This window comes from Acanthochromis polyacanthus, chromosome 5 (assembly GCF_021347895.1).
Source record: "Acanthochromis polyacanthus isolate Apoly-LR-REF ecotype Palm Island chromosome 5, KAUST_Apoly_ChrSc, whole genome shotgun sequence".
NCBI classification, from domain to species: domain Eukaryota; kingdom Metazoa; phylum Chordata; class Actinopteri; family Pomacentridae; genus Acanthochromis; species Acanthochromis polyacanthus.
Genome location: NC_067117.1, coordinates 25,050,858 through 25,069,641, shown reverse-complemented (window position 1 = coordinate 25,069,641; position 18,784 = coordinate 25,050,858). Strand labels below are relative to the sequence as shown.

At 41.9% G+C, this 18,784-nt stretch overlaps 1 protein-coding gene across 8 annotated transcripts in view; it reads left to right on the top strand.

The window, feature by feature from the left end:
* foxp1b (forkhead box P1b) overlaps positions 1 to 18,784 on the top strand; it is a 149,547-nt gene that overhangs the window by 102,570 nt on the left and 28,193 nt on the right. For 6 of the 8 annotated variants that reach the window (XM_051948531.1, XM_051948529.1, XM_051948530.1 and 3 more), the window contains 3 exons: positions 9,826 to 9,963; positions 10,230 to 10,337; positions 13,817 to 13,964. In XM_051948531.1, coding sequence (XP_051804491.1) covers positions 9,826 to 9,963; positions 10,230 to 10,337; positions 13,817 to 13,964 — 394 coding nt within the window. Of the gene's footprint in view, positions 1 to 1,926; positions 2,150 to 9,825; positions 9,964 to 10,229; positions 10,338 to 13,816; positions 13,965 to 18,784 lie in introns of those variants that run through there. The other 2 variants (XM_051948533.1, XM_051948532.1) reach the window with 2 other exon arrangements.

The window sequence follows — 18,784 nt, the reverse complement described above, 5'->3', positions numbered from 1 at the left end:
TGTAAACTATCACAAGGGACGCCGGTTCAAGGCTCAAGGATATTGATGTTTCTCTGTGCACAGGAACAGAAAAAAAATCTATATAGTGTGTGTATCACATCGACACATATGTGTAATTATTTTACATAGAGCAGGCACAGAGGCAATGGATTAGAAAGACAGTGTGAGAGGAGAAGCTTGAACTGTGTGTCTGCTAAATTTATCATGAGGCCTTTGGGAGCGTTGAAATGAGAACAGTGGCCTATTACTGCTAAGAAGGTGTTTTATTGAGAATACGCCGACATGCCACCCCAGGGAGAGTGCCGGGGGAGAAGAGTGTGGCCATAGCCTAAACCACTTTGTGCATGTACATGTGCGTGTGTTTGTGTGTGTATGCCGAGTGCGTGCATGTCGTTGTAAGCACATGCCTGCATGTCACTGTCTTTTTGTGCGAGCCGTCTTGAGGGTGTCAGATAGAAAATAAAAGCCCCTTTTCTTCCACTTAATTATTCACTATGATATGTATTGGAATTGTCACTTTTGACACTTGAGGTGTCCCAGTCAATAATTTATATAGGTCAGGCCAGCTTAGCAGAGCTCATTGTTAGTTATTAGCAGATGAGAGCAGTGGCTTGTTATGCAGGCGCTCTGTTTATTTTACCAGTGTGTTTGCGGACTGGAATGCATCCCATGAACATTCCTTCATCCTCGGCCAAGGGTTTATAGCTGTTGATATGAGCTGTGTTTTAGAGCTGTGTTATTCAGCTCTGTGTTTATTGTCATGATAATTAACAAAGTGAGGTGTTAATCTTGCCTCATGCCTTTCCTCTAATTCTTTAAGTCGCTTGTACAACTTAGTGAACCTGATTTTGTTATTACTAAAAGTAGGACTGATTAGCAACTCACTCCGTGTTCTTATGCTGAGATATAATAGAATGAAATGCAGTTCCATATAAAGGAAAAACAACGAAAGGTTGAATTTGGTCAATGGGAAAATATAAATATATACATTGTCCAGAGCTCCTGTTTTCCTCCTGCCTTCTTTCTCTCCTGGTGAGTTCAGTAAGATCTCCAGTAGGTGGCAGGGCCCTGTTTTTCTCTCCTGTCTTTTCCCCTCACTGAGTGCACATGGGTGTTAAAGAGTGTGATGATATCATGACAGCTAATTGCTCTCATTGGGATGGAGTTGGATGGATTGCCTGGTAGCTAGTGTAATGTTAGCTGGTAATGTAAGTGATTTTAGCTTGTCTGAGGCCAAATCGTAGGATAAGTGTTTTTAAAAAAAACTTGCTGTGGTTAATTTTTGGAATGAATACTCTAAAACAGTCTTTTTTGTTTTGTTTTGCATATTAAAACTAGTTGCTTTAGTGCAAACAGTCCAGTAATTACTGGACAAAACAAAGCCAAAACAAACTGTTCTTATAAATACATTATTTTTCTCTCAAATAAAATGCATGTGAAACTAGCTCTTGGGAAATTTAAAAGGAAGAAAAAGCCCAAATAACTACAAAGCATCTGAACTGTTTGTGCGTTTGTTGTTTTCAGAATGTAAAATGAGTTGCGTCTTTGTTCAAGCACTGTAAACAATTCCATTTACCAGAACAATAAAGGATCTGATAGCTTGGCCAGTTTTCTTTCTTTCCGCTGGATAGCTATGTTTACTTATCTGTTGTTTAATTAAAGGGCCTCTTTTCTTTAAGCTCCCATTGTTTCAATAGCACGGCCGGAGTCCCAGCAGGGGTCAAAGGGTTAACAGCCGTCAACTGTGCCTTTTTTTTAAAGGGGCCCCCACACAAAGGCACAGTTTCACCTGCAGCCCAGCCCGCGGCTCCCTATTGTGTGGCCCCATTTGAATTGATTATGTTTAGAGGGCTGGTTGTGATTGGTGGAGAAGGGCGTGGTTGATTGGATAGTTTTGTATCTTGTCAGCCAGGGAGCAACCTTGCGCGTGCAATCTGTCTGTATCCTGAGGAAGGTTGGAGACTCCACAGCACAGCAGCGCTTGTTCTCAGCCTCCCTGTCTGCCAGCCTGCGAGCCTCTACCTCTCTCTCTCCCTCACTCACTCACTCTCTCTCTCTTTCCCTCGCCGCTCTGCTCTCCGCTCTGCTTCACTCCACACCGCGTGGCCCGGCACTCTGTTTACCCTGCCAGCTAAATGGAGTTTGTCAGGTTTGTCAATATGATTGATTTCTGTGATTTTGCCAGCTTTCTTGTGTAAAAAACTTGACAATTTAATTTGACCAGGGAAAAAGAGAAAAGGAGGTTTATTGTCTGTCTATCGTTGATGTGCTATCATTGTAATTGGTTAATTTTGTCATGCAGTTTCTGTGAGAAGAGCAGTTATCCAGGGTTTACTTTGTCGTTGAGACTCTGACAGTTTACAAGCTTGTTCTGTTAAGGGAGAGACATGTAAGCAGATATCATGCACATTAGATTTACTGCATGTGAATTTCAAAACAAGACAGTATGGATTAAGTGCTTCTGTTTATTTCTGTGCTGTGCTGTTGTCACTTTAAGTTAGTGCTACAATTTCTTTTACTGCATTTAGCTATTTTTATATTTAGTTTCTAACTGCCATTTTACGGTGTTTGGTTAGTTTTGTTTACTTTGCTGACAGTGAGCTAACCAGTTAAGCAGGATATGGTACTGTACTGTGTGCTGTTTGAATTAAGGAAAGTTCTAGGAATAACAGAGCACAGGTTTGCCTTCTCTTTTACCTTGATGTTTTTCTCAGAGAATATTTGTTATGTGTTCTCGTTAAAAATATTCTCAGGTCAACGCATGTAAATACTCTTTTTGTTAAACGTTAGGGTTTGCTGCTTGTGTATTTTGTGACAATTTGTTCTTCTGAGTTAATGAGTGCTGGTCAGACTTTTCTTGCTCTCAGGCTATGGCCTGGTCTAATCCTCACTCTGCTCATGGTGTCACAGTGAATTAAGACAGAGTCTGGCACAGCTCTATATTTGACACCGTCACCACAAACCACGTTGGAGACACGCTGTCACTCCAAATGTCATCGCTCACATCTTTCTGAAAAGTTAGAGTGCGTGAATGTTGGTATGTGCCTGTGTGAGAGTGTCTGTACTTCCAACAAAGGGATTTCAGAGTACATTTAAGAGGGAAAGTTGTGGTCGTTTTGCTTGATTTTTTTTTTTTTTTTTTTTTTTTGCTGTCAAGTCTGAGTCCTGTTTGACAGCTCTGAGGTTTTATGCAGAGGACTTTTATTGATCTGCTGTTGCTTAATAGCTTTAAGTATTGTTTCTGCTGCAATTTAACTAATACACACATGCAGCAATAGGAAAAAAAAAACACTTTTTTGGAGCGTTGTTTTTGTTTGTTTGCACCTACTATTTAACTAAAACTTTTTTTGGACGCAATGTTTCAGCTCCTTGCATCAGTGCTAAGAAAGTGGTTGCCTGAATGATAGGAGAGCTGGAGAACAGTAGAGATTATCAGATGGTTGAGGAGGCGGAGGAGAGCGAAGCCTGAACAGGGCAGCGTTCACCGTAATGCCGTGCAGCTGTGCAGCCGAGACTCGCAGTTTGGGAGAGCTGGAGTGCGAGCTGATTGGGTTGACAGTTTGTAATCAAAGTTGATTTATTGTTCATTAGTAGTGCATTAGCCCTTTCAGGCAGGGGCGTTATTTGTGCAGTGGCCTGTCAAGGCAAGGGGCTGCCAGCACCTGTCATTTCTAAACCATGACATAGGCAACCAGATATTAGCTGTGTACCCGGAGAGGGGGGCACAGGGGGTAGCCTGCAGAGCCCCACGGCTCGCTGGGATATCCTTTACAGGGACGATCTTTGCTTTGTACTGGAGCAGGCAGCCAAGGCAGAGAGGAGAGACGGGGGAATAGTTTAGCAGTGATATAGTGAGCCACCAGCTGCTCTCTGCTGTTATTCCCTGACTTTCCCGACTAAAACATGTTTTTACTTGAAAAAAGGCTTACATTCGTTTTTTTTTTTTTAAGGGTCATTACTGCTTGGAGTATGTGCGTCTCTGTTTCAAATAGGAAGATTAACTCTCCACTTGAGATGCCATGTGTTTCCAAAGGTTGAGATGGTAGGATAATGATGAGATTGCACGGTGTAGAGAGTTTTATGGCAGAAGGTCTTCTTCACCACTCATCTCAGTCACAACCTATGTATTTTTAAAACATTAAAAGATGTGAGGGTTTTGGCATGTCAGACCTACAATATAAAGGTGGATGCGTGTGGACAAAAAAAAATAGTTTTGCATGTCTGATTTTTTGGTTAATGCTATAAACCTGGTGCAGACACTGGATATTTTTAATATGATTTAATTAAATGACTGTACACTTTATATGAATCACATAACACAACAACATTAAGAGTGTCAAGAAGCAACATAATTTGTGTCCCTCTTGTCTGCCGTCATGGAAACAAGGATTAGCTTTGCATTGCTGGTGTGCAGAGAATAGAAACAATCTGTATGAGGATGTGTCAGCCATTGTCTTTTGACTACAGTTTCATTTGAAAGGGATTTTAGAGGCTGTGATCTTAATTAAATCTCAACTGACTCAAATAATGCATCTGAAAACGTTCAGCGTTGCGTAACTGTGTGTAGCTGGTGAACTATAGATCACGGGCGCACAGTTTACACGACATGATTGTAAGATGTTTCTGGGAAAGGTGTAAACCGTGAACAGTTGTGTGTAGGGTAGTAGTCACGCTGAATTTCTAAGCCAGGTTTCAGAACTCAAATGCCTTGTGAAATACGTACTTGGAGGTGTGGCTTGAAAGGTCAAAAAGAGTGACAGGACATTGAGTCACACGTCAAAATGTACGACGCACTGTTTTTTTCTCCTTTTTTTGACCACGTCAGTGTTCGATTTTTAAAGAAACAAAAAACTAGAGCTGCACCAGAATATTTTATCTACTAGTATTTTTAATATTTTTAACTTAATTTGAATTAAATAGCTGGTTATTGATTTTTTTTTTTTTTAATCCCACAATAAAATAGCTGAAACATTTTCCGAAATACAAATATTAAGTTTGGTACAATAGAGATGCAGAGGATGGTGTGTGTGTGTGTGTGTGTGTGTGTGTGCGTGTGTGTGTGTTTGAGGGAGGAGAGCGAGGATGCCCTGTGTGCTCTGCAGTGGTCACCTGCAGTGGTTTCTGCCTCCAGTGTGGGAAACAGCGTCCAGGTCGCAGCTCAGCTGTTATTGTTGGGGTGAGAGCTCGCTCACTTCGGCGTGCAGTTTGTTTGTTTAAACCCAACATTGGGTCGAGCTCTGTGAAAACCTGTTTGTTTGTAGTCGACCAGTTAATTAAAATGCAATCTTAACTTTTGTTTTTACAGTTGCTGCAAATAATTTGAGTCCCGGCCCCCCTCACACCCCTACACCCCAAATCCAGAATATAAAGTGCATGTCAAATGGAGACAAAATGTGGCTGTGATTATCCTGTTTATCTGAGCTGTAAATATTTTTAAAACAGCTTGATTGTGGATGAAGAGAAAGGAATTATGGCGGTCTTAACACATGTATGGTAGTTGTGTCCTGCTTCTTAAATTTTGTAGTTTTACTAAATATTCTGCATTGTGTTTCTTTTTTAACATATAATTACCTACAATTACACATAATTTATACATCTAGATATTATTAATATTATTATCATTATTATTACTAGGGGAAAAAGCTATTAGTGTGAAAACAGTGTGTCTTATTTTTTAGAGGGAAATAAATGCTCTCCACCTCAGAGATTTCAATCAACCTGAATGGGTAATATGGAATTAGTCTTTCCAGTCTTGTCGGCGACTAATTATGTTCACACATCACTTAAGTACAATAGCTCCCGTGAAATCCTCATTTTGGCGACATTTTCATGCAGGAGATCATAGTCAGGATGGGAAGTTGTTTCCTTTCACCACAGCAGGCCAAGGTAAAACAACAGCATCAAACGGACTAGACTCTGTGATTTCTCTGGGGCTTGTTATTTCTTTTTACTTCTCCATTCCATTTGATGCCCCCACAAAACAAGATGACCCCAGGGAGCGCAAATGAAAATTTGATAATTCTCTTCTCTTTTTTTCTGCCCTTTTCTCTTTTAGCCGAGCTGTACCATTGCGGCCAGTGAAACGTCTTTACCGGTCTCACTGACATTCACCTCCTTGTCCCTCATCCCTGTTCCTTTTAATTGCCTTGGTGCGGGGAAAGGGGCTATCGTACAGCCTCATTCACCCCACTCCTTTTCACCAGGCTTTGACCCCTGACTTGTGATAGGAGGGGGTGCACGGGGAGCATCTTCATTAACTCTGAATCAGTGACTTTTGAACATTTTCAGATCTGCGGTGTGTGTTCCCTCATTAGATTGTCAGATTTTGCACTTTTTTTTCTTTTAGCAATGCGCAAAGAGAAGTTGGCCTACTGTAGATGTTCTTTAATGATAAATGATTTCTGTGCTGTGTGTGCACGTGTGTCGGTGCATGGTCAGAGGCGGTGCAGAGAACAAAAGGAATATTTCAGCAGTGTTTTGTTGTTGTTTTAAATTGGAAAAACGCACAAAACATTTTCTTCAATTAGTCATATTAAACATTAATAATGTTAAAAAAAAAATCTGAATGTTTTGTTCTTCATTCTGTTTTTATACTGAATATAAAGTGTGAGTAGGGTTAGAGTTAGCACCTTTTTTGCTCTAAATGGAAAATGTGGTTTAGGTCTTCATGTGCAGTGTGTTATGGGCTGCACATGTTCCTGTATCTACTTGTGGCAGTTAACATGCCACAGTTTAGATTTGCGCATGTGTGTGTGTGTGTGTGTGTGTGTGTGTGTGTGTGTGTGTGTGTGTGTGTGTGTGTGTGTGTGTGTGTGTGTGTGTGTGTGTGTGTGTGTGTGTGTGTGTGTGTGTGTGTGTGTGTGTATGTGTATGTGTATGTGTGTGTGTGTGTGTGTGTTTGGCCAGCAGGCCTGTGCTGGTACAGTATATTGCCTCCAGTCACTCTGCAGCTGTGTGAGAATGTTCCAGGTTTGAATGTTTATGTATGGGAGGCACCTGGAGAGCACCACACCTTTGTGAAATTCATAAACGTCAGCTATTTCTGGCATCCTCAGAATGTCCTCTTTTTCACACCCTCATATTGGTATAGTAGATTAGAGCTGGGCTCTGTGGATCCCTCCAGTTATTAGCCCAGTACGAGTCTCCTTTTAGACTATCTTTAGATGGTGATATATTTTTGTGGATCATCTGGAGTCATGATGTTATCCAACAGATAAGGGAGTGCACCATATGGGAGTGCTCTAAATGGCGACTGGCGTCCTGTGTTTGCGTTAAATGGGCATGATACAGCGGCCAAGGCAATATTTTTCAGTTAAAGTGCTTCTCCCGCCCTTCCACTCAATAGGACCCAGTCTTGGGCAGATTTTCACTCCTTCAGCACAGGATTAAATGGTAGTAGTTACATTGATCAATAGGTTAAGAAGCATACAATCCCTCTTGCTGCTAATGACCTCAGTAGTAATGGGTAATAAAATGGGGGTCTGTAATAGCCTCTTGCTGGGGCTGTGCACAGAGGAAGCTGCTCTAACTGTAGTTACTGTGAGCCAGACACTCCTGACAAAGCGAAGTGTGAAACCATGATGAGATATACACCTCAGGTTTAAAGAATTAAGACAGTTACACTGAAGGAAGTCTCGGCGTAATTTGTAATGAAATTGACAGCTATTGAGATCTGGTTAAGTGTGTAAAACCTCTGTGTTAAGATGAAGTTTGCTCTCTCTTTTTTCACATCACACTGTGTAATAAGGCATGACAAAATGATTATACATTTCAAAATAAGGCTAAATTTACAGCTTTTACACGCTAGTAAAAAATAGAGCATGACAAATATGGAGTAGATTTTTAATGCACGCGGTAAAAGTAAAGCTTCAAAAAAAATGCAGGCATTATTATTTATCCTCTGTGCGCATGGGAGGAGGGTAAATGTCATGTTTAGACATGCACTGTATATCACATCATGTATGGGACTTGCATGTCAGCAAGACAAGGCTGCTTGGTTGACCTTCAAAATATTTCATCAAAATTAGTGATGCCCACAAAAAAGGACTTCAGTGGATAATGACTGTGAAATTAGGAAATGGGAGGCCAGGGCTATGCAAATGACAGGACAAGTCATGTGCAAAAGTCAAGATGAACTGCATATTAAGACATAATACAGGGGGGAATTAATATTGCATTTTCCTCCTCGTACCCCTTTGCCTGGTGCTGGAAATGAGAAATATGGAGTGTATGTTAGTCCTGGGAGGGGCTGAGCCTCCTTCATTCTCTTGGGGCTGGACGAACACAGCCCAGTGTATTCTGGCACTGCTCAATAAAGTTAACGGAGAGCATCTAAACTGGTCCGTCCTATTTGACATCGCTGCCCTTTCTTCCGAATTTTCAGTACAAGCTGTTCATTATGGCAGTGCTTTGTTTTTGTTTTATGCTACAATGGGGAGAAGGAATAAGGTGATATGCATGCATGGTGTGTGACAAGAAAAGCCCCTTAGTTACCGGATGAGATTTTAAACAGCTAAATTACATTCAGAAAAGCATGAAAAATTCAAAGGGGTGTCATTAGCTATGAGGTAGCCACACAATTTGGGTAACCTTGGTGAAGACAGACTGTCACCAGTTATGTCTACTCTATCAGCTTCTGACATCAAGCTGAGAGACATTTTACACTCACTTATGCACATACATACTAATGTATTCTTGCACATACACAAAAGAACCATCACTACAACATGGCAACAATTTGCAAAGACGCAGCCGTATCAAGCACATCTTAGTTGCTGTTTGTCATCCAAATGTCAAGGAAAGGAGCTTTTAATGGTATCGCACATCATAGCAGTGAGTGGCAGCATCCAGACACACTCCAAGTCCCCTGTGTCGCCAGAGCAATTAAGGCACCCTGACAACTGTGGGGGCTCTTTCAGTGTCACAACAAATCACTTGTTTTGAGGAGTCGTGCACTCACACCTTTCTACAGGGAGTTAGTTAGAGGCCTGTGTGTTCTTCACCGTGGCTCCTCCTCCAGGCACTCTATATCTTCACAATAATAGATCGCTGTTGACAGCATCTCTAATGAAATGTTCTCACATGACATGTCGTGCGTGTGCGATGAGTGAACCGCAGCGTTTTTGAGGCTATCTTTCACGTCCTCAGGTATGACATATTTGCCACGTTGTATAAACGGCGAGCTCCGAGAAGCATGGCAGCAGATGCAGATCACATCGGATGGTGTCGAGGCGTTTGTGTGTTTGAGAGGGGAAGGTCGAAGGATGGCAGCTGAGGTGGATACACAGGCATATACTTATAGGCATGATCCTCGCCCGGCTGTCTCATGTCCTGTAGCCCGTCTCAGCCTGGTGTGGTGTCATAATGGTTAGAGGGGTCGAGATGTGTTTGTTTGTTTGCTGGAGGCCTTGAGCAGATTGCAACACTTCAAGATGACACTTTTGATGACTCTCATGATGAGTTCTTAGAATCCAGTCGAAACTAATTGGCCTTTTTAAATATGTCATATTAATTAAAGTTTTTGTTAAACAGTGTTTATCTCTAGCATGGCATTAGCATTCACTTGATTTTTTTTACATATTTGACTCTTTTTCTACTATATATCCATTTATCCCACTTGTAACAAAAAGCAAGTGTATAGTATAAATTCTGTGCTGTAATTTGTCAAATCTGTTCAGCTTTATTCGTATCGTGCCAAATCACAACATATATCCTCTCATGGCACTCTACATAGTAAGGTCAAGACCTTATAGTGTTCTTATTATGCATTTATGCACTTCTGGACAATGTTTTTTGACAGCTGTTGTTTGTGGTCTGTTCGTGCAGGTTCCAGTGTCAGTGGCTATGATGACACCTCAAGTGATAACTCCACAGCAGATGCAGCAGATCCTTCAGCAGCAAGTCCTGAGCCCTCAGCAGCTCCAGGTTCTTCTCCAGCAGCAACAGGCCCTCATGTTACAGCAGGTAACGTACGACCGACATTCATGTCATGAATAATTTTTTCAGTCAAGGCCATCACGTTTCAAATGTCTCAGTTTGAAATGAAAATCTTCTTATGCATAGACTATGTTTCACAAAGATAAATTCACTTTGAACTGCTATTCTTCTCACTTTTCTAAGCCTCAAAGACTACATTCCTCAAAGTATTGAAAATTCTCACAAAACCCACTGCTGAGTTTATATGACTGACAGACTTTGACTCATGCGTCGCCTTCCTGTCTTTTCTGCAGCAGCAACTCCAAGAATTCTACAAAAAGCAGCAGGAACAGCTCCACCTCCAGCTCCTACAGCAGCAGCAGCAACAGCAGCAACATGCAGGCAGCAAGCAGAGTAAAGAGGTAGGCTGACATCACTCCAATCGCCTGCCATTACCAAACATTGGCCAGACAGAGCATGGAAGGCATGTGTGCTCCCTCCTTCAACTCCATCTGCTTTCAGACTGTGGTTAAAGCAGAGACTGGGGTGGAGGGGGGGGAGAATCAAGTGCACTCATGCTTCTGATTAGCATGTCAGACTTGGTGGATAAATGGTAGCGACTGACTGATACTGCACTAAGACTACAGCATCTCTTTTTCTGGACCTGTCTTCACATTAAATGCATAATGTTTTACAGAGCCTGAGACTCGGTCCATTGTTCCAGATTATTTTTTTTCTAGTAAACAAGTGTCCTGCGCAACAAAGAGATGACCGTTCCTGTGAGCCTTGTGTAGGACATAATGAAAGGCAGAAGGGAGAAAGGCAGAAACACGGAGCATATAAATCTGAGAGGCTTTTCTCTGTAATTAACATGGAAATGGCAGAGGAAGAGAAGGCATGTAATTGTGAGATATCAGTGCAGAGAGCGCTCCCAGCTTTGTTGCCCGTGTTGGGTTTTTTTTTTTTTTCACCATTTTTCTTTCTTGCTTTCTCTCTTTGGCTCCCCATAGTACAGCAGGGCTTGCTCATAGGCAGCAGCTTAATGCGTGTTAATGACAGGCGGATACAGGCATCACTGTGGACAAAGCAAATTATTATTGTGCGGTCAGAAGAAGTTCAAAGACAATCTGGGAATTTTCGCTCTTGTCCCCGTTGAGTTCCATGTTTGGAGAGCAAAGGAAGCACAGAAAATTAAGCCCAACGTTAAAAGCAGACACACACCCGTCCACGCATGCTCACACTCACACCCGCTCGTGTGCTGTCGAAGCTCCAACTTCAAAGTCGTAGCTCCCTAATTAATGAACTGCGGGCTTCAGTTTGGACAAGTTGTGGCGTGATGCTCCCATAAATCAACATGACAGCAGAGCTCCTCGGCCTCAGATAGGGCCTGTCACCAAGTCGCATCTGATGTAAACACTAGAGGAGCAAGGGAGAAAAGGGGGGGGAGGTGAGGGAGGGGAGACAAGGAGGTGCAATTGATCAGTTGAATGGAGCATGAGAATAAAAGAAAAAACTACTTTTGAAGCATATTATGTATGATCACAGGAAATGGATGCAGCCTCAAGAGGCTCTCCCCCTCTGCCGATGTTTTCTTTCTCTTCCCATCGCTCTCCCTCTTTTTCAGTCGCATTTCTAGCAGCCATCAAAAGACAGAATAAGAATTATGCAGTGACTCCCCTGTGGCTGCCAGACAATAACCCCCTGTTGCTGCTTTGTGCCTCTTTTATTTTAAAGACATCAAAATTTAGTTTTTCAAAGATCTTTAACTTTATATTTGAAGCTTGACAATAAAGGCCTGCCAGTGCCACTCTTTATCATTTGTCAGGAACTGTATTTTTCTCTCCCTCGTGCCACTTCTTGTTAACCTCTTATTTGGTCTATTGGGTCTGGGGTTTTTAATGTGTCTGCATGCTGAGAGTGCACAGGAGCTGCTGTCAGCTGATGGAACCAGAAGAAAAAAATGTGAAGGGGAGAGAGTTAAATTCATTTGCAGTACTCGATTTTCTTTCTTCTTCTTCTTTTTTCTGAAAAGCCATCCTCTATTTATTTAGCGTTTTGATGAAAGACATTGTTCCTTGTGAACTCCCACCCCCGTAGCAGTATTATCTTTATCTCAGGCTGTCAGGGCGGAGCTGGTGAACAGAGAACCACTAAAGACATGAGAAACTTCTCTAACATTGACAAAAGAGAAAAAAGAAGCAACCATCTTTCATAAACAGGACAGATCAGAGAAGATCACAGGCCACCTGCATCCTGAATTTCACTGAGACCTCTCTGAGATCTCTATCGTGTCTCTTTTCTCTCTGTCTCACTTTCCCGCCTCTCATTTTGGGTTAGATCACACATGAGCCGGTGAATGAATGTGGTTACTCTTCAATTATGACCCTCCACTACCACTGTCAAAGTGCCTGCTTCCCCTGATTGATCCAATGAGACGACCCCGCTTGCTCTAATAGACCAGCGCTGCACTGAGCTTTATTTTTAGTCAGTGCAGGAGAAGCAGGCTGGGTGTGGGGCAGGAGGGAGGTAGAGGAAGGGAAAGGAAGGCTTCTAGACCCTTTTGACAAGCCGAACAGGGGTGGGCGGAGGGGACCCGTTTTATCTGGCTGTTTCAGTGGTTTCAGAGCCGCCAGCTAGTGACCTGACTGCCGTGTTGCACAGAGACCTTTTTTGTATGCACTCAATTGTGAGAAGTAAACAAAGTGGTATATCCTGTGTTTGGTAAAAGGGTGCGGTGCACAGCTTGGCAGCCCCAGCACTGCTTTTAGTGCCCCCTCCTCTCCTCCCACCCGCTTGACAACTGGCCTTGTGTACTCATAAACAGACCTTGTATCCTGTTGAATCTCAAAAATGCCTCTTCTGTCCTTATCTGTTAGAAAATATAGAAAATGTCCTAATAGCTCTGTTTAATTGGTACAAACAGATTTTTTTTTTTTTTTGCTTGACTGTGTATTTATTGAGGACAGGGATTGATTAAAGGGTTAAAAGTCATCTTTGTCTCTCTGTGCCCCTGTTATCTAAATAGGATCTCTCATTTGTTTTGATTCATAGGAGATTGGGGATATTAGATAATTTCCTTCTATTTATTATTCTGACTGTCTTTTTTTCCCTTTCAATTTTCTTCTGCGTTCTTCTGTCGCTTTTTCAGCCCATCGAAGTTCACACGTTTCACTTTTCAGAGCCAAAATATCCCCCCATAACCCCAAAATTCTTGAAGACACACCGGTGTTTCATTAAATGTTTCTTGATAAAACAGCCGGAGCACAGTGAGATCAACATAACAGCTATCTCTCAGTCAGTCCGCAGTATGTGATTGAACACAGCTTGCTGCGCTGGTTGGGGGAAGAATGTATCCCTGAGCTCAGCGCCATGCCTGGGAGAGTTGTGAGAGTTGCTAGGGTGGTTATTAAGCACTTTGATTTAGTCACACGTTGTTTGCTGAATTATGAATGGCTGTAATTAAATTCCTGTGGCTCTTATTATGAATGATTAACTATGTTGTTTCATTGTTTGTCATTTGCCTCCCGACTCCTCGTTAATTAAGGCAGAGAAAGATGTATAGTCTACCTGTCTTAAGTGGGCCCAGACTAACCCACACCAAAGGCAAAATTTATGAAAGTTACACCATTCTGTTGTGTGTTAGCACATGCAAAATCCATTAACCTTGTTTTTTATAAATTAACATGTTGCTCTCATGTGTTACATTTTACAGCCATAACTGTGAACTCTGTGGCCTTGGACTTAAAATGTTTTTCTTCAGCGCTGTGCACAAATCCAGCAATGTACCAACGTGAAAATCCACGTTGCATGTTTTCACTAGCTGTTATTCCTCTTTATACTGTATGTATATGTGTTTGCTGATGGTGTGCCTCTCTATCTTTGTGTCTTTGCGTGCCAGCAGCAGGTGTCAGCACAGCAGTTGGCCTTCCAGCAGCAGCTCCTGCAGGTCCAGCAGGTCCAGCAGCAGCACCTGCTCAACCTTCAGAGGCAAGGGCTGCTCACCATCCAGCCCGGACAGACCGGCCTGCCGCTGCACTCCCTCACTCAGGGTCAGTACCTCGTATCAGGCTTCAACACCTTACATCCTCTGTGCCTCTGTGCGCTGTTGCTCAATAAAAGCATTTTGTTGTAACATAACACTGCAACAAAGCTGTCTGGGCATGATCTGACTCTTTTCACTCGTTCATTTGCAGCTGCTAAAATTTGTTTGCAGAGGAAGATTTGGTCTACTGTTGATTAAACATTTGAGGATTCTGGGTTGTCTTGTAAGACAAAACAGTGGAGATTAGGGTTATCCTATTGCAGCTGTCTATTGATACATTGGATGATCTCGGCCTGAGCATAGTTTGTGGATTTAAAGTCATAATAATTCTTCTGAAAAATATTAAGACATGAAAAAGAGGAAAAACTGGAAAAAATATTCAGTTGGGCTTTAGAATTGCAGTAGGCTGTTTGTGAAAAATACAGTGGCACCTGCTAATAAAGCTAAAATCATTTTTGTTTTATTATTTTTTACTAGTTTGCACATTTTTCCAATCACACAATCACCATGAAAATCAATGTTTTATCGGTCTTTCATCACACTGTTTCTGGAAAAAAATATGAGATTGTTTTACATCCTATTTACACTTATCTTAATGCATAAACTGTGCAGCTAGACTCTAAAAATTATAACATGAATTAATAGTATGTTAAGAACCCAAAGCACACATGAGACTACTTTGACTGAATATAATGCAGCACTGTTGTGTTGCAGAATTTCTGGAAAAAACAGATATAATTTTAAAAGGAATCTATTTTAATACTGCAGCTTGTGTAGGTGTATGGCTGTGTACTCTGAGTGGTTTGACCTGCCACTGTTGTGCGCAAATTTGCATAACCCAAGTGAACAATGTGTCACAAATATTTAACCACATTCTGTGCCTGGTTTCACTCTGGACACACCCAGTGGAAATCTTCAGAAAACACTTGTTTATGTTACTGAATGGCATCTTATACAGTTAACCCAGGGAAGTCTGCTGTTTACTGCAAGGTTGTAGTTTGAGGTAGGCCTGCTACACTTTGTTTAATAACATCCCAGACCTACATAAGTAACATATCCCACTGTTCAGATCAACATTTTGCCCTTCAACTCATTGTCCTGTGTCTGTGATTGGCATCCTGGTGGCAGTCTCCTTCAGCCTGGAGGAAGACTGGATCTATTGTTCTTAAACTGCCAGTGAACTTGTCATTGTGCAACCGCCTGTTAGTTGATAGGGAGTCAATACTTGTTGTTTGGCCAAGAAGTTTATTTCTTTATTTATTCTTTAATGTTTTGCTAAGGAGCGGCCGTCTTGTGACAAAGACGTCGTCATAAGGGTTTTAGTACATGACATAGACTATTCATTCCCGGCTAAGACAAACAGTTTTGAAATAACAAGATAAAAACGGGAGGGTTTGGGGGGGTGCTTAGGTAATAGGCAAACACAAACACAGTTTGTACAGTGCTGTTATTGTTTGGACTGGGTATGGAATCACTCATCCGCTTGCAGACGATTGCCATGGGCACAGGCGTGGGGCACTGCTGTGCTGTGAGTGTGCTTTGCTGAATTGCTCTGTGTCAGATGTCTGGCAAACACTCACACACCCCTTGAGTAAAGCGTTATATGAGTGATATGGCTAGGTACTGTACTTTTGATAGATTTCACAACAGACTCAGAACATCCTGTTTATTCTGTGTCATCATCAAATACCTCTGAGGCATCTCATCTTGTCAAGAGAGTGGGTGTACGGAGTTTTATCTTAACAGTCCCTTTTCAGTTTTTTTTTTATAAAACTTAAGCTTTGTTAGGGCCACATGCTTAATTCTACTAAAATAGTGATTTTGGTTATTGCTTGCATTGATAGGGAGGTTTGCATGTATCACACCGCAGGCTTTTTCTCCTCACGCTCAACAAATGACAAAACATTAATGACTAAATTACCAAATTTAGTTGAAAAATGCTCAAAGAATACTGAAAGAAAGTATTGCTTTGATTCCAAGTGATTTTATTTTCTTAAAAATAAAGTATAAATTGTGGTTTTAATTTTCACACCCAAACAATTAAATGTAATTTGTCTAGGGTGTTGTTTGCATAAACATCAAGCTGAGAAATAAAATCTCAGCACATACAATTATTGTATTGTTTCAGTTTATTAAAACAAGCCAGACCTGGTTAGTTTGTCCTTGCTGTCTACTGTTGGTGAACTCTGTGTCTCCAACAGCTGTTACAACACTTAGGCTAGTGCTTCAGGGCCCCAGTTTGTCTTCCTATTCTACACATTTTCTGCTTGACTGTTTGAAGTTATTGATGACCTTTCTGTTTTCCACATCACTAAACTCTTTCATGCATCAGCGGGCCAGGCCTATGGTGCTCAGATCTAATCTGCAATATTCAGCTAGCAGTTAGCACTGCATCGGAAGTGATGAGTTGATCTGCTCTGTTTGGGTCCTCGTGATTATGCATTCAAACTTGGGGGCAGTAAATTGCTATGACTTTTTAACTGATGATTTTTATTTCGTTCGTTTTGAAATGTAGATATCAATATAATTATTTTAAAAGGCCACTGTTATCACACGCAATCCACTGTATCCGTTTTTTTATGTGCCGAGACAATGAAAGCAACAAAAGGTTTTCAAGTAATAGGTCAGTGTAATAGAGTAATTAAAGAAAAATAGGTGTGCTTTTGGGTACCGTCATGCAGTTTACAGTTCAGTTTTATATCAATCTTCTGCTTAGTTACGTTGCTGGCTGAGACAGATTAGAGTCATTGTTCTGCCAAAACGATGGACTGAAGGAATGCATTTGAATTAGCTTTTCAGAAAATTGATAGCACTAATTAAGTATAAACTTGTAGATAGCAGTTTTGAGTGAAAAACAACTGCTCGCATTATCTGGAGCATAATTTGTTTCACTTGTCGTGAAGTCTTTTGACATTAATGTTCAAAGTCTTGGAGACGGCCAGACGGTATCTGTTATAAATTACAACAATGTGTTTGGGGAGGATATAACTCTCATAAATATAAATTTGATCCAACCACCTCCTCCTCACCCGCCTCACAAAACGCCTGTCCTCTTGACCTGATAAGTGAATCAGTGGTTACTCAGGCTCACATAGCCCAGGTATTGCATGTGTGTGCGTATGTTTGCATGTTTTTGCACATCTGCGCGTGTGTGTGTCACAGAGGTGGCCAGTGTTTGTGCACATCCTGGCTAAAATGGACACTCACCCTCTGAGGTTGCTCTGCAAGAGAGCGAGTTCTTATAGCTGCACAACATCATTTAAGCTGTCTAAGAGAGGCCAGTGGGACAGTGACAAGACAAATTTGTCGGTAATATGAAAGCAAAGAATGTGGCGAGCCATGAAGTGCTCACAGAACAGCAGCACATCAGGGACAGCAGTGGGTAATGCGGCTGACCTGTCAGTGATTGATACATCCAGCAGTGGGCTACTGGTAATAGTTCCTGCAGCATTAGGACAGGACATATTTCAGGCCTAAGGGGTGCATATCAGCAGGCCAGTGATTACGGCAACATAAACAGGGGTGCAGTAAAGGTCCCAGTCTGACGGAACAATAAACTAATAGCGATGTCACTGTCCCCCCATGGCACCGGTAGTGCGTGTGAGAAGTAACAGCACGGTTTAAAGAGCCCGGATCACTGGGGGCCATTTTTTATTTGGGGGATGATGGCCTGCAACTGATGTCATTATGAACCTTAAATCAACTTTCTGCTTGCTTGAACATGGTCACCTGGGTACAGGGGGACAAGGACAGGAAAAGGTTGAAGAGCTCGGCCTGTCTCGGTGCCAGAGCTACCTGCAGAGGTAAAATTGAGTTGGGAGGCCGGTGATCAATCAAGTGTCCCAACAACATACATTTTTTAAAGTGCTTGTCCGTATTTCCCAGTCGTAATGAGTGGAATAGTTGTGTTGAAAAATGGAAAGAGGAAAGATAAACCAATCCGGCATTTAAAGGATGGACAAACTGGGGACCCAAGAAAAAGGATTTACAGATCAATGTCATTATGTGTCCCACAGTAATCAGATGGAGAGAAACTCAATGCATTTTGTCCAAACACAAAATATAATACCTGCTGAGACATTTGTGTAATGATATTTTATTGTCATTTATGTGGAATCATGAGCCATAGCTGTTGTTGGGTTTGAAGAGGTTAGGGTTAGCTCGGACTACTGAGGGGGAAGAGGCGAACGGAGAGCAATAAAACTACAGAGTAGATCCAGAAAGAGACAGGTTGGTCCCACTCCGTTACCTCTCTCATCAGGCCAGTCTATCCGCTGTGGTTTCATCTGAGTAAACAGTGGTGTTGGGGTCACCAGGACTGCTGGGTAATTGAGCCAGTGTGGGCTGGCCTGTCAAGCACATCGGCTAAAAATACATCGCCCACTGTCACCGGGCACCAAGTGGGGGGAAAATGATTGTTCCCGCTGTCGGAGCACAGGACACTCGCATCACCAGTGACCTTCCCCTTCTAAACCAGCTATCACAGAAAAAAAAAAAAAAAGAAACAAAATATAAACTTTTGCTCTGAAGTCTCCTTATACCACCACAACAACAATGGCTCCTTTGATAATGCAACTGGAAATCAACAAGCAGCGGATTAGCATGCTATAACACAGACCGCAATATTAAGCATGTTTAGCCTGTCATGGACGTGCACTTCGATTAGGGCACATCAAGGCATTGAAGAGAATAAGGGAGAATACAGGCAGACAGAACAGAGCGAGTGTGTTGAAATATTCGAATGAGGAAAGACGCTCCTTGGAACGTGGAAAGGTTATTGATTTGTCCTGCAATCATTTCCTGCTCTTTGATATGCAAACGATCTAG